The sequence below is a fragment of the Lichenostomus cassidix genome, chromosome 1 (genome assembly GCF_008360975.1).
Source record: "Lichenostomus cassidix isolate B80296 chromosome 1, HeHo_3.0, whole genome shotgun sequence".
NCBI lineage: Eukaryota > Metazoa > Chordata > Aves > Passeriformes > Meliphagidae > Lichenostomus > Lichenostomus cassidix.
Window position 1 is genome coordinate 71669509 of NC_139479.1, and position 15084 is coordinate 71684592.

Below are 15084 nucleotides of genomic sequence, written 5' to 3' on the forward strand. Positions count from 1 at the left end.
TTGCCTCTTAGAGTGAATAGAACTGTATTTTCACCCTATCTTTTCATGGCATTGTGCTCAAAAGCTCCAGTAATGTAAGCAGTTGGGATTTTCAATGAATGGCGAATTGTTTCCTATCTTACTCAAAACTAAACTAAGGCAGATGCCCAACAATAGATTAATAAAACATTTATGAGATTCTTTTCAAATTTGATATGTTTTCTGACAATAAGTGTTAGTTACGTATCTTGACAGCCTTGTATACTTAATGAAGCTGATGGTGGTGAAGTTTTGTGAGTTTGTGTGAATAAAATCTCAGTTTCTTGCTGCTTTATAAAAGCTCTTTGTAGAGCGTGATTGGGCGAGATGAATTGCATCCTTACTGCAGTCCAACATACATAGTTCATGTGTGACACCTTAAAGGCCTTCAGAGGGAAAACTAGGCTGGAAAAAGATGAATCATTAAATGTAGAACTAAAAACCACCAATTGACAAAATATTCCTGCTTTTCTTGGCAGTGGTTTTACTTCAGTCATCAAGTTTCTTCCAGTGCATAAATCAACATACGATAGGCTTTTGAACAAGCAGTTTATAAATACACAGTTTGTGTTTCTGTGGGCAGTCCTAGTTTTGGCAGTAGCACTAAATTATTTTTATTTTTTCGGGAATCCAGTGATACACATCAGTGGACAGATTCTTAAATCATGCATTTTCTTCTGTTCCTTGGTGTTTCAAATACTAAATTCATTGCTTGGGACAAGAATAATGCTTCCTTAACAAGCCTTAAAATACTCTATATTATTTTCAGCAACTAAATAAATTATTTTCAGCCCTTAATTATATTGTCAGATAGAAAAACTATTTTAACTGTCATATCTGCTTTTAGTATGAAAAGACATTGCATGAAAATCAATGCAGAACTTCAGGTATGTTTTTATAACATATGTGCTTATATGCATTAAGTGAAGGTATTTGTGGAATAAGATCCTTTGGTTATAAGTATTTAATGAGCATTTTAGGATGGTTCATAATTTATTTTCTAGGCCATGTTTTATGTATCTCAAAGATGCTACTTATAATTTTTCAGTAATGGAGCAAATAATTGTTACAATATTTCATTTATAACTTTATATTTCTGTATGTGTGAACTGTATTTAGGCAATGTGATACTTTTGTGTTATATTTAGGAGGCTAATATTTTACTCTGTTGCAGTCATCTTCCAATGTTTGCATAAAGTGCTTTGGAAAATACTAATATATACTTTATGTGAACTTACAAATAGAACAAGTGAGTGTTCACAAGTAATTTTTATACCTTAATGTGCTGTCAAATGCACATGAATCTCAAGTATGAATTTAGGTGTTGTGGTACTGCTTTTAAGCTTTCCCAAATTTCTTCTTTTCTACAGTAATGGATACAGAATTTTCTGTCCATTTTCTTTAGATTATCTGGTTTTGTTTATAAGCTTACTTTCTCTCACTAAGACTGATGATCAAGAAACTAAAAGAGCACTTTCCAGATGCTGCTTATGTAATGGCAAAATGACATTAGTCTTTGCCAGTCTCAGTGTTTCGTGAGGCCGCAGCTGTAGCAGATGCAATTTTTGTTCAATTATTGATAGAAGGACCTTGAATGCATCTGTACTTGTTTATAGAATACTTCACTTGCATACTTAACCTTTCCTGTTTCATGGGTTTTACGGATAAAAATGAAGAAATCTAATCAAGAGCAGATTAAATAAGTCTATTTTCTGTATTTTACTATTATTTCTGAAAATTGTTGCTGCTCACAGTTTAAGTAAAATCTATTTCTTCAGCTTAAGTTCCTCAAATAGAGCTCTTCAATTTTTCATATTCTGATAATAAGAATAAGGCTTTTATAAATGACTTTAAAAAATTCTTTGTTGATGTGTTTGATAAATGCTGTATATATTTGAAGAAGCTAAGATTAATGTTTGTCTTAATAATTTTCATTTTTTCTTCCTCAGCTACTGGAGTTAAGTTTGACTTGGAGTTTGTACACGTTTTTACCCAGACTAAGAAGAAACTTTCAGTTTCATTTGTCTGCTTGGTACCTATTTTGGACCTAGCCACCTGTCTAAATCCTGAGATCTTGCTTGGTGGCATTGAGACTTGCAACCAAAATTAATTCCTGTGCTTAGAAAAGTTTGTCTCTGCTCAAGGGATCTGTGTTTAAGGAAAGAGTAAAGCACCCAAGAAGCAATAAGTGAAATTTCTCTAGAAATAGTGTTTTTGGATGTGAGGAAACCTGTTAATGGGTCCGTTGAGCAGTGTGAGGGAAGCCTGTTTAGAAACCTCGTTTCTCTCATGCAAGCCAGTGCCTTCAGAGTAGTTTTTTTCTTAGTATCACCTTTTGCTTAGCCTCTAGTGTTTTGCTTCAGTAGCTCTCACAGAGCAGAAGATTTTAATAGTAATAATGCAGTAAACTGATATAAATAGAAACAAATAGAAATTAACTTGGTGCTGTTCCATGTCTGTTAACACCAGACTGGTGACTGTTATTTTTAAAATTAAAATATTTATAATTTTTCTCATTAATATTTCACAAGCCTCCTTGTCAATGTAGGTTTTTCGTGTTACTGGAGGTAGTGCTTGTTTTGGGTTACTAAATCTTCCATGAGGAAAATTGAATTGAAATCTAATACTTCTGTCTTCCATCAAGTACACTTCAATTGTGCAGAGATGGGGTATTACTTTCAGCTTAATTAACATTTTTAATAAATAGTGTGTTTGGTAAGAAGATGAGTTTCGATAGAATTTTGTTCACATGGAGAGTTCAATAGAAACTAAAGCTTAAACAGTCAATTAAATATATTTAAGGTTTGCCATTCAAAGGTTTTTCTGCCTGAACATAATTTTAGAATCATAGTGTGGTTTGGTTTGGAAAGGACCATTAAAGGCCCTCTAGTTCCTTGTCCCCTGCAATGGGCAGGGACATCTTGAGCTACTTCAGGTTGCTCAGAGCCTCATCTGATCCAATCCTTAATGTCCCCAGGGGTGGGACATCCACTATTTGTCTGAGCAACCTGTTCTAGTATTTCATTGTCCTCATTGTAAAAAATTTCTTCCTTGTACCTAGTCTGTGTCTACCCACTGTTAGTTTAAAATCACTACCCCACATCCTATCACAACAGGTCCTACTAAGGCATTTGTCACCATTATGATTTCCTACAGTGGCTAATGGCTCATTAATTTGAGCTTAGAATTGTGTAGGATGAAAGAGTGTTTATATTAGTTTTGTTCAGTACATGATAGGAAGCACACTCCTCCTACTACAGGTCTCAAGTGCAGTTTGGGTTGTCTGCTTGTGACAGGATAGCTGTTAGTTGTCTCTTCTAAATGTAGTTATATGAAAGATCGAAAAAAGACTATATGATGTTGGAATTATGTTCTTCAGGCTTTGTTTATCTTCTTATTTATTCTTGTTTGTCCCTGTTGATTGGGTGGTTCCCATTGTGTCCCTAACAAATTTCTGACCTTTGGTTCTACCGTACATAAATAAAGTAGTAGTTTTTGTCGGATATTTTTGATGAAACCAGACACTGTAGCTTAAGAGTGTGTGGACTTGGGTTAGGGTGTTTAGGTAGAAATCAATGTTTCTTAATCTGTTTGGATTTATTCAGATGACCAGTTTCTTAAACTTTTGATTCAAATACTAGAATAGCCTGGTAGAATGTATTATTTTCATGAGTCAGAACTTTGTTCATTCAAATGACAAGCATCTTCCTCATTCAAGTCTGCCTCATGTTGCTCCAGTTTTACAGGAAATGGCCTACAGGTTGTATAAAATAACTGTGGAGCTTGGTTTCATGCAGGAGGTTTCACTGATGCTTCTCTGTTTATATTTTCTTAAGTTTTAAGTGCTGTATGTGTGAACAGGCCATAAGTTCATTGGATAAATCTTAAACACTGAACTATTCTGGTTGTAAGCAACATCCATAACGTGTATAAAAGACACTTTATGGGTGATAGAAGTTTCTCCTACAGGACCTCTTTGTAGCACTTTGAAAGACTTTGGCTTTCGGCTTCCTTTTGAGAAATACTTGCATATTCTATTTACTTGGTAACTCTAATTAGGAGATAGCAACTATAATTGGACTGGTTTTTATATTATAATTTAGTTGGCATATGTAATACCTACTTGATGAGGAAAAACTGTTAATACAGAAGTCTGGCAAAGAGTCATATTTAGTGCACTGTGGCTATAACTAGTGGTGCTTTTAAGTTGATTTTGCAGTCTTATAGTTGACACTTCAATTAAGAAAAAGATTTTCACATAAAGATTCCATGATAAAGGGTATTCTTGGCTGATTAATTTTTCTTCTAAGTAAACATTGATGACTTGCACTGCATCTTATTCTTGAATCTTGCATTTGGGGAAAATTGTTCTTTTGATTCAGTCCAGTGTTCTCTCTTTTTAATATTTGTATAGATTTGGGTTTTGTGCAAGGAAAACGTAACAATCTGGGAAATCTAAAATGCAACATTGTTCTATAGCACCTGATTTTCAGTTAAGTATTTTAGTGCATTTCTGCATGAGGGTACAGTTAGCCCAGTCTTTGTTTCCAGTTAAGCTGCCCCTCAAGTCCACACCCACCATGGTAAATTGTGGAGTGCATCTTAAATAATTTACAACTTTCCAGGTTGTCTGTTTGGTACTTATCCACTCTTGTGACATTTCTTCAGCTCAGATAAAACCAGAATAATTCTAAGATGCCACATGAAATTCTCGAATATACCTATGAAGTTATGAATATATTGTGAATGTAGTGAAATTGTTACATGTCTCAGTTGTTAACTTGGTGATATGGTGTATGTCTCTTCCAGGAGGTAGTTTGGTAGGTATTAAACAGTAAAGTGCCTTTGGAAAAAATACTTGTATTATGTTCAACTGTTGATCTGTATTTAATTTATGTTTTAAATTTCTTTACTGTTACTGAAAAAAGGAAGCTAATAACAATGGGAGAAATGTTTTTTCTGTTTTGGTTCCGTGAATCTAAGGTGGTTCTTAACTTCAGCAGAGCCAGATTAATTGTCAGAATTGAGGAAGTTGCTATGAAAGGAATTGATGAAATGGGGGTCTCATTTTTCAAAGGATTTCCAAATCTGTTGAAAGTGGTTACCTTCTCTAACCACCTTTGTTTTGTGAAAAATTACTTCTGAATTTTAGCTTAAAATATTTGAGAAGGAGATTTTTACCTTTTTTTGTGAGTCTTAGTTGCTAAACCAAAGTGAAAATTTGCCAGAATACCTCTGTACTTTTTTTCTCTCAAATCATCTACAGCAAAGGCATTTGGAAAAACTATCCTTTGCAGTTGTATCCTCAGAGAGTGCTTCATATACAGTGAAGGGAATGGTAGGATTTTTCTTTACCTGAACAGATGATGTAGGGATGATTGGAGGCATGAAATTAAAATTTTGGGATTTTGTTCCTAGCTACTCTATATATGTGCAGTTTGTTTAGGCCCTGATTTTGCCTTCTGTGTACTTTTTTTTTCTTTTTTTGGATGATGAATAACTTTTACCACAGGTTATGAGAAAAATTACTTACATTTTTAGTCAGTTTTATAGATACTGTATATACAATGTTTTACTGTATTTTAACAAGTGGAAATGAGAGGGGTGGGAGAAAAGCTAACAAATAATACTAATGCAGTGGCTTAAATGCAATATTAAAATTCAGTGAAGGAGCAAGTAACTACAAGATGAAATAATGCAGCAGAAAAGATATAAATTGCAATATGGAACCAAGTTCTATAATCAACAGAATAGGTTCCATGGTGAATCTTGGCTTCTTTTAGACTAGTTTCTTTTTTTGTTAACGAGTTAGATTGTAATTTGAATTTTTGACCTGTAATACATTCTGAAAATATGAGTTCTTGTGTAAAACAAAGCTGTTGCTTTGGTGTGTATTAAATAGTATTGCTTTGTTTTCCAAAACTGTCAGTGTAGACCTGACTTAAACATCATGTGAGTATTGATGTATTGAAAGGAAGCTAACTTTAGTTTAGATTGGGTTTTGCATCCAGTTGTAAAAAAATGACAAAACCAAAACATACTGGGAGGTTCACAATTGTTTAACACTTACTATCAAAACCACCCCCCCAAAACCAGCAAGTTGTATGTTTTGGAAAGTAGAAGTTAGTTTTGCCTTAACAAAGACAGATCTTGAACTGTATTTCATTTTGTAAAGATCAGAAATGGCTGATATCAAAATAAAGGTGAATGTTGCACAGTATGTAACTGTAACTTTTTGAAAAACATTTCTCCTAAATCTGGAAAAACAAAGTGTGTTTGTGCTCTGTCACAGCCAAAACTGTAATCATTTCTGTCTTTTACAGTGTTAGTGTTAGGGGATGCACTGAAAGGCTGTTCAGTCCTTAGTTAATGGAGTTGGATAACGGAGTACTCTCCTACCCAATGTTTTATTAATCTGTGTAAAATATACTGAGACATGTTACAGGCTGTATTAAGACAGATGTTTTTAATATGTTGTGGTACCTGTCTTGCACATGAATATAAATTTAGTATTAGGTTTTATTGCAATACACCTGTGATTTTAAGACATTGCTCAAGGTAATAAAAGGTTCTTTCGTGTTTTTACAGAATAACTTGAGCTTACAATTAAATACTTTTGAGTAGTGTTAATTACATGTGTTTAGTTGGAGGTATTTTCAGGGGGTTCAGCTGCTGAGGACTACCCTCAGCAGCTGATGCAGAAGGAAAATGCGACCCCACAGAAATTGAAGACTTTTTGTTCTCAGAACTAAAGGAAGAGAACAAATATGTAGTGCATAGAGGTTTTTCATAAATACATTCCTATAAATTTGTTTTTAGTTTTAAAAGAAATTCCCCTGTTCTAATAAAATTGATACTTCCTTTGCAATCTTACTGAAATGACAGAAATACTCAAGAAATGCACTGGACTAGCAGTAAATTTTTTTCTGAAATTATAGTTTTTACTACCATTAGGGATGTTTTTCCAGTTTACTGGAATATGTGTATCTGATTGTATTTCGTGCAGTGTGTATTCCTGATTTTACTGATGTGATACTTTTTTAATGTTTAGAAATCTTTAGTGTTGTAACTTAATGAGTCATCTCCATTAGCTTTATTCATTACTCCAGTCAGAAAGCAGTAAATTGCCTTTATCTCCTCTAGCTGTCTTAGTATGTTTTTTCAAAGATTGAGTCCTGGTGACAGCTATTAAACCTAATGAAAATTCTTTTCATTAAGCTTCCTATTTAAAAATAGGACTCTATAGTTTACTGTATGCTATATGTTTTATAGCTACATTTTCAGTAGTTATCTTGTTTTTAATGTATTTGTGTAGTTTTCTGTTAACTAAGAGAAATTATATTTTTGCATACTTTCGGGTGAGCGCTGTCACTTGGTTCATACAATTTTGAGTAGTTCAGGCTGGAAGACATCTCTGGAATCATCTAGTATGATGCCCAGCTCAGAGTAGGGATTAGCTCTGAGTTGAGACTTCAGTGCTCAGGAACATGTAGAAATCTTGGATTTTGAAAGATCAGTATTTTTCATTTAAAATTACTTATTACTATTGTATATGAATTGTGTAGGGATATTGTAACCTTTGGATTTAAAAACGGAGATCTTAATTGAGAAAAAATTGAAGAGGGAAAGGTGGCAAGAAGGGTGGATGGAAGAGAAGCCTTTTATTATTTTAACTTGTTAGTGGCAGCTTAACTTTCAGTGAGTGAAACAGTAGACTAGTCTGAGGAAAAGACAAATAATGCACAATCAGAAGTGTCCCCCAAATTCTATTTCGATTGCCAACTAGCTACTTTAAAAACTTGAATGGTTTATGTCGTTAAAATATGGGTGTCTTTCAGTAAGTTACAATTTATGTGAGGTTTAAGGGCCTTATGGCTCCTGAAGAGGTCTTTGGAAATAATTTTTCTTTTCTAGAAGGAACTTAAGGAAATAAACCACACTAGAAGGGAGTAATGAATCCCAGTAAGAGGTTCAAAAATATCATACCTGTTTTGACAAATAGAAAGTCTGCTAGAGAATAAAATTCAGTTTTCATCTTAATGAAAACAAATGAGAATCAACAGCATTATTAATTATGTTTTGTTCTGTATGCACAACCTAGATAAAGTGCTAATTAAACTACTAATTTTAATGTTCAAGTTTACGGGACAAGTGTTCTTTTCTTGTTAAGGCATTTTTTGTATGCCATGTCTTAGCATTATCGTGGCTACTGTTCCTTAGCTGAAAGGTGAGTAAAAAGTTGCATGTTAATTGGAAAGTGCATCTTCTGGCCACAAACTCTTGGAAACTCTATGGTCTGTCATCTTAACATTTATGTTGATATCTTGCTTTTTGCTGTCCTAAAATTTTCCGTGCCATATTTAGTTCATACCATAATTTTTTGACAGCTTTGTTGCCATGAATATTCCATCACTTGGAGACAAGATTAATTTTCTCTGGGCTGCTGCAATTGCAAGGCCTGTTTTTAAGTAAAAAAGTAGCACTGGTTTGTCAGTTAATAAAAAAATCAGGTTTATGACTAATTCTGTTTTCACTTGCACTGGGAGGAGGAATTTGCATCTGATACATTGTCCTGTATCAATTCTTAGGTGTTTTTCAAAACATTTAGTTTCATGGTTTTGTAGAAAAAATTAAAAAATAGTGTAATGTATTTAACAAACTCAGAATAATCATCTTGACCATTCTCTGTATATTTAGACTGCTCTATCAATGGTGATTGAGGTTTAAGAACATTGCACATGATGCACCTCAAATACTTAGGAAATCTGTTTTCAAGTACTTGGTAAAAAGAGGAGAATACATCCTATATTAAATGTAAAATGCATATTTTGAAAACTGAATGTATTCAATATTTTGGTGTAGATCTACTTTTTGCATTTGATGTTAAAATTAGTTGGAATTGTGAGAATACGATTTTTAATGCTTCTCTCTGAAGTAATTAGCAAGTATAATTCTAGCAAATGTAATTGTAGCAGTATTTTTAAAAGATTACTCAGCTGAATTGGGACCTATTTGAAGGTTGTCTGCATTAGTGAGTTCTGAAGTATTTTACAAGAATCCTGGCAACAAATAATTTGGAAAGGTTTGAGTTGTGTAAATAGTGCTTTTACAATGGGACATTTTTTGTTTGCTTGGCTTTGTTTTTTTAATTGAGTTTTTTCTGATTTTCACGAAGTTTAACTTTAGGTCTCCTACACATTCTTTGTCTTACTGCTTTCTTTTCCTCCTATAATAGCATATCATCCATCTTTCTTGTTCTCTTCCAGTTTAAGTTGTTTTCCCAGGTACAGGTGACTTCAGAGATTCTTAATCACCCCACATATTTCTCTGTTAAGAGTTTAGCCCTGTTCTCATGCTGCTCAGGTTTAACTCCCTGTTATGGGTTGTTTTGGGTGGCTTTGGGCAAGGGGCTGAAGCAGGCTGCTACAACAGAAGAATGGGCAGTCATATAGTGAGGAAAAGAAACTCTGAGAAGGTAACACTATCATTGTTAATCTCTGCAAAAGGCTTGGAAATTAACCTTTCAAGTAGGCTGGAATTAACCAACCAGCACTGGTTCAGCTATAGTCAAACTGCCTGGTGGTATTCTTTTCTGTTACATTTTGGGCAAAATCCATGAGCAAGTTGACCTAACTTACCTGTAGTAACATGTTTATGCTCACATAGTAAAGAGCTGTCTAGGACATTTTTTGTGTGTAACAGGACTGAATTTTGGTTACCACCTGGATTCCTCCAGATAGAAATTTTGAGTACGTCAAACATTAATGATATGTACTGCTGGTTAACATTTGAAATTGAGTGTTTTCTCTGACAGGAAGTGTAAATTTGCAAATTCTGTGTTAAGAGTACAGAAGAATTTTCCTGTGCTGAAAAGTCAAGGGAACATGATGTGTTTCGAACACGCAACAGTAGGAATAAGTGGAAGCAGCAGCAGCAGCAGCATCTTAATCTTGCAGGCATGGTGATAAAGTAATAGACAGCAGAGACCTTAAGGCACATTTATGGATCTTGATTCTATAGATGAAATGTTTTTTTTTACTGTTTTTTATTCATTTATTCATTATTCATTATTATTCAATACTGAAGTTAAAGCAAAAATAAAATAGCAAATAATTAGTTAATGTTTTTTCTTACAAATGTTAAATTGGACTTTAAAAAATTAGGTTCTACCTGTTTTATGCTATACTTCAGTTAACCGAAAACTGGTAGCATTTCAATACAGGAAACAAATGGTTGATTGCTAGGAGGAAGACTGATGTGTTTTTTTAAAGGAAGTGTACATCATGGATTGCATGCGCTTCTATCCTTTACAAAGAGAACGAGTTCTAGTAACTAGTGCAGCTTTACAGCTCTGTACTTAACATCCTTTTCTGTACTTGGCCTTGCCGTATGGCACTTGTCACATTAAAAACAACAAATATCATCCAACTTGAAGTTGAACCTGAGATGAATCAAGTAAGTTATGTGCCTAATGTAAAGGTTGGTACTTTTCTTTGTAGTTAAAAGGTTTGTCACAACTGTTTGTGTCATGTCCAGTTTTCACACAAGCACTTAGGCATGCATGTGTGCACACACAGTTTGACTAGTGTAAACTGATAGCCACGGTGATTCTCTGTCCTTTTGGGCTAGGGATTGACATTAGGGCTAAGGTACTACTTTCCCTTCTGCTTCCTTATGTCAAGACTGAGCTGTACAAGCAGACTAATACCAACAAGGTTGTATGCTGATTTTGTGACTAATTTGCGTCAGTTTATGGGTATGATTGATCCCAATGGGACTGCTGTTTTTACTTAAAATGCCAATTGATGTTACTGTGAAAGGTCTGTCAAAGTAGTTGCATGTTCTCTAATAAATTTTTAGTGTGGCTTGTATAGTCAGAAGAAGAGATCTGCCATAGTGTTCCATCAATGGCTTCTTTTAGCTGGACCTTACAACCTGCCTGTGTCTTTTAGTTACCAGGCCTAATTTTAACTCTCCGCATTAAGCCATGTTCTTTTGAAAATAGTGTGTACTTTTTTTTATGTTAAGTACTTTTTCTAGGCTAATATGAGTTACTACAGACAAAGTCGTTGACCTGAGGGCCCTTTATTATATGTCTCATGGCAATTTCCTATAGCAGCATATTTTTATACAGCTCTTGGTTCTGTTCTGTCAAATAGTGGTGTCTGCTAGCTACTTCAAGTGGCTGAAGATAAAAGACTCGTGTTTGGCATCCCAAATATGATTGACCAAAACAGACTTTTGTAAACCTGTAAAAATACTATGAATGTATTTTGAGTTGATTAATATTTCTGTGTAAAAGTTGCTTATAGACTGGTTTAGTTGCCTAGTATGTGGATTTGTTTTCAAAGTGCATCTGAACTTAGGCTCTTAAGTAATAAGTGGAATGATTTTTCAGAATGAAGTACATTTTTTTTCCTTTTCTTATTCTCAGCACGTGTGTGTTTACTCAAGAGCAGAGTACTTCTTAACATTCCTGTAGAAAGTTAGGGAGAAATTTTCTTTTTAATAAATTTCATTCGGTTTTGTTTTGAATTGTGAATTTGTTTCTATTTAATCTTTTTGATGTAAACAGTAATCCTAAAATCTCTTTGAATTCTCTCTGATAGAGTACTTTGTTTTCCCCTAAGTGATGATTTTTTTGCCACTCTGGGTACTGTCCTTTGAGTATTGTTTCACAGCTGGCTGTGGTTCTTGTTTAGTAATGTCAGAACTCTTTTGCTGTTGGGTGGCTGAGCATCAACTGAATCTGGATCCATTTGTTGTGCTATTTGTCTGTTCCGTATAAATGTGTGTTACAGTTTCTGGTGATACTACAGTTTTATGCTGGTTTTAAAAGGATGGTCAGTATCTGAATTAATACCAATAGCAAAGTGTAATTCATTAAAAAATACACCACCACCAAGTTAAGTCAAAACTATTTGAACAAAGATGAATGGGTAGGTTAAGTTTATATACCATAATATAATATATCAGAGCTTGGTTTTCAATCAGCTCAAGCATTTTTAAATCATGTAAGCACATTGAGTATTGTTGAACCACGGCCTTTAGGCAAGTACTGTAATGAGACCTGTTTACAGGTAAAATATAAACATACTTTCTAATTAAAAACACTGTGTGAAGATGGATTCACTTGCAGTTGATCATGTAACTGTTTGAGAGCTTTAGACTGCTGCATCTGATAAATGGAACTTTGGATATTTAATCTTTAATATACAAAAATGTACGGCATTGTTATATTGAACTTACTAATCCATTTGATGTTGCAAAAACCAGGAGTATAGTTAACTTCTTTCCTTGTACTATTTTTAATCAATTGAAAATTTTTAAACATTAACATTTTTATTTTCATGGAGTAAACGGGAATGTTTTAAGTTCTAAGAATGATAGGTTGACCATGAAAACTATGTTTACTTTCAGAGAGAACAGGAAATGAGAATGGGTGATATGGGTCCTCGTGGAGCAATAAACATGGGAGGTAGGGATCTGAAGGAAAAAGGCTTCTGTAATGTAATTTTTTTTTTCTTTGGGACTGTACATGTTACTCAAGCACTATTAATTAGTAACAACTACTGGTAAAAAAGGAGTAAGCAATATTAGGAAATTAAAAAAACCCCAACATATATCTTGCTTTCAAACAGCTTTTCTCCCCTACCTTTGGTATATCTTTGTTATTTCATTGACTATATATGGCAAAAAAACGATGTGCAAGTTAAGAGAAACAAAAATCAGGGAAAGGTGATGCTCTGGGAGTTATCTGATACAAAAGAGGAATTTTATGTTCAAAAAATATTTGGCATTATGAGAGACTATCTATTCAGAGAAACTGTGACTGTAATTGCATGCAGTGAAAAGGTGTAGAGGTTAAAATTGGCAAGTTCTTCTTGACATACCTGGTGAGATAAATTAATAATGTTCTTGGTGCTCTACCAGTTTGTTCCAAGTCTGTATTTGCAAATATTCTCCCCTCTTGCAACTTAAAATACTGTCACTGCTAAAAACTATTACTGTGTAATCTAGAAAAGTATAATAATTAGTGCTTGCTCCGTATATGCAGACTGAAACAGTTTGGGATCTTACCCAGAATATCTGCTTTTAAACAAGACTGAAACTTGAAATATTTCTTCAAAACCACCAAATCTAACTGCGCTGTGAACTGTTAATCTATTGGAAGCTTCTTAATGGTAATTTAAAATAAATCAATATGATAATTAAAAGCAATAAAACTATTTTTCCATATAGTTTGAACTTGAAAGTGCATACAAAACTTAATAAATATTTCACTTGACCTTTTGAGTAATGTGAATTTACAGAGATACAAATCTGCTAGGTACAGATTTTAAAATACATTATTCACCATTTCCTTGCCTTTATTGAGACATATTTATAGGTGAAAAATAGATATAGACTTGTGCTTTCAGGGATTATGAAAATTACTTAAGACTAGGTCTGAAGAAAGACATTGTGAAGTTAACTACAAATATTAAACTGAAGCATAAATTGAGGCTTATTTTTTTTATTTAATTGTTGTACTTTTGCATATTATTGCAGCATACTTGAAAATTTCATTTAATTAGAAGACTTTGTAAATATTGTTACTGTGCCAGTTGTCCAGATCCACAAGATACACTTTTTGCATATGTATTTTAAATGTATATTTACTGCAGTTCATAACAGTGATGTTCATGGTCTTGCTTTCTATGCTTTATGTTATGACTTGATTTTAAACCTTATATTGTTAAAAATAAATTGTATCATTCCAAAAGAAGGTGTAGTAACACTGAACTGCTATTTTAAAATATCCACAGCAAATAGATAAGTGGAACATTTATTTCTGCAGAGGCTGGGTTTTAAGCTCCCTCATTACAGAGATTTTTTTTCTCCAGCATATTAACTCCATCAGTACAACCAGAATAATTGACCCTAAAACCTTACATTAGACCTTTAAATAGTAGATCTTTAGTTGTTGACTACAGCATCCTTTCTCAGCATTTCTGCTGGAATCATAATTTTATTTTTAACTGAACTTTACCATGCCATTTGTGACTTTTCATAACGTGGGACAGTAGGGAGTTGGAGTATTTTCAGTAACAGAAATATCTGCATGATAATGTTATTAGAAAGCAGAGTACCTCTGTGACAGATTTAATAAATGTTGGGCTGACTTGTGTAAAACTGCACATTTTTACGGCTTTTCGTGACAAGTTCTCAGAGAATATGTATGCCTCATCAGAGCACTGTACTGGATCTGTAGTGCTTCTGTAGTGCTAAGTGCAGATTATAAACTTAATATGGCAAAAAAGGGGCTTTCATTTTGGGAACTGTCTCTGCATTGATGAAGATTACTGACTGGCTTCTTGGTGTGTTTCAGACATTTAAAGTGGACTTTTCCAGTCCTTCAGTTTGCAGAGAAAGACTTTTTTTTTTTTTTTTTTTTTTTTTTAGTGTGTGCATTGTGGCATGAACGCTAATGACTGCTTTCCATCTGTTGCTGAATGTAGTCCTGTAAATTAACTCCTAATGTTAATGTCCCACCAAAAAGAAAGGACCGTCAAGTGATTTTAAACTTAATACTTTTAGAAATAAGTTGTATCATTAGCTCTTAGGGTCTGCTTTGGAGTTAGGAGTGTTTTGGAGGATCTCTGAATTATATATTGTAGTGGCCTCTTGCTGAAAGTATGCAGGGCCCCACTGTCTCCTTGCATTATACTCTGTAGTTTTCTTTCTTTCAGATCTGACTCTGCCTGAAACAGGATCAATATTCTAGAGGTTTGATAGTGTAGATTGCTATATGCCACTCTGGGTGCATTTGTCCGATACAGAGCATGAGAACTTTGTCACGGTAGACAGATAAGTGACAGTACCTGCAGGTGGTCAGCTGGCTCAGTTTAATTAGGCTGATAAGTAAGCAAATAGCAAGTAATTTAGCATTTAGTTAATGGCACTACTCTCTACACTAAATGTTGCCACCATCATGATAGTCCTGCAGAGTACCTCTAGCCTCTGAAAATAAAGGTTTCTCCTTATATTGGCAGTTTAGACTTCTTTTCCTTCTATACTAACTGA

The 15084-nt window shown here is 34.0% G+C and overlaps 1 protein-coding gene across 6 annotated transcripts in view; it reads left to right on the forward strand.

Annotated features, from left to right (window-relative positions):
* The window catches only part of PSPC1 (paraspeckle component 1), a 62310-nt gene that overhangs the window by 15970 nt on the left and 31256 nt on the right, over nucleotides 1-15084 (forward strand). For 4 of the 6 annotated variants that reach the window (XR_014852797.1, XR_014852800.1, XR_014852798.1 and 1 more), the window contains exon 7: nucleotides 12439-12496. The exons of 1 other annotated variant lie outside the window; for it this stretch is intronic. Coding sequence is in view for 2 of the 5 variants with exons in the window: in XM_085063454.1 (XP_084919580.1) it covers nucleotides 12439-12496 (58 nt within the window). In the remaining 3 variants the exon portion in view is untranslated. Of the gene's footprint in view, nucleotides 1-1967; nucleotides 2344-12438; nucleotides 12497-15084 lie in introns of those variants that run through there. One more of the 6 variants, XM_085063476.1, reaches the window with a different exon arrangement.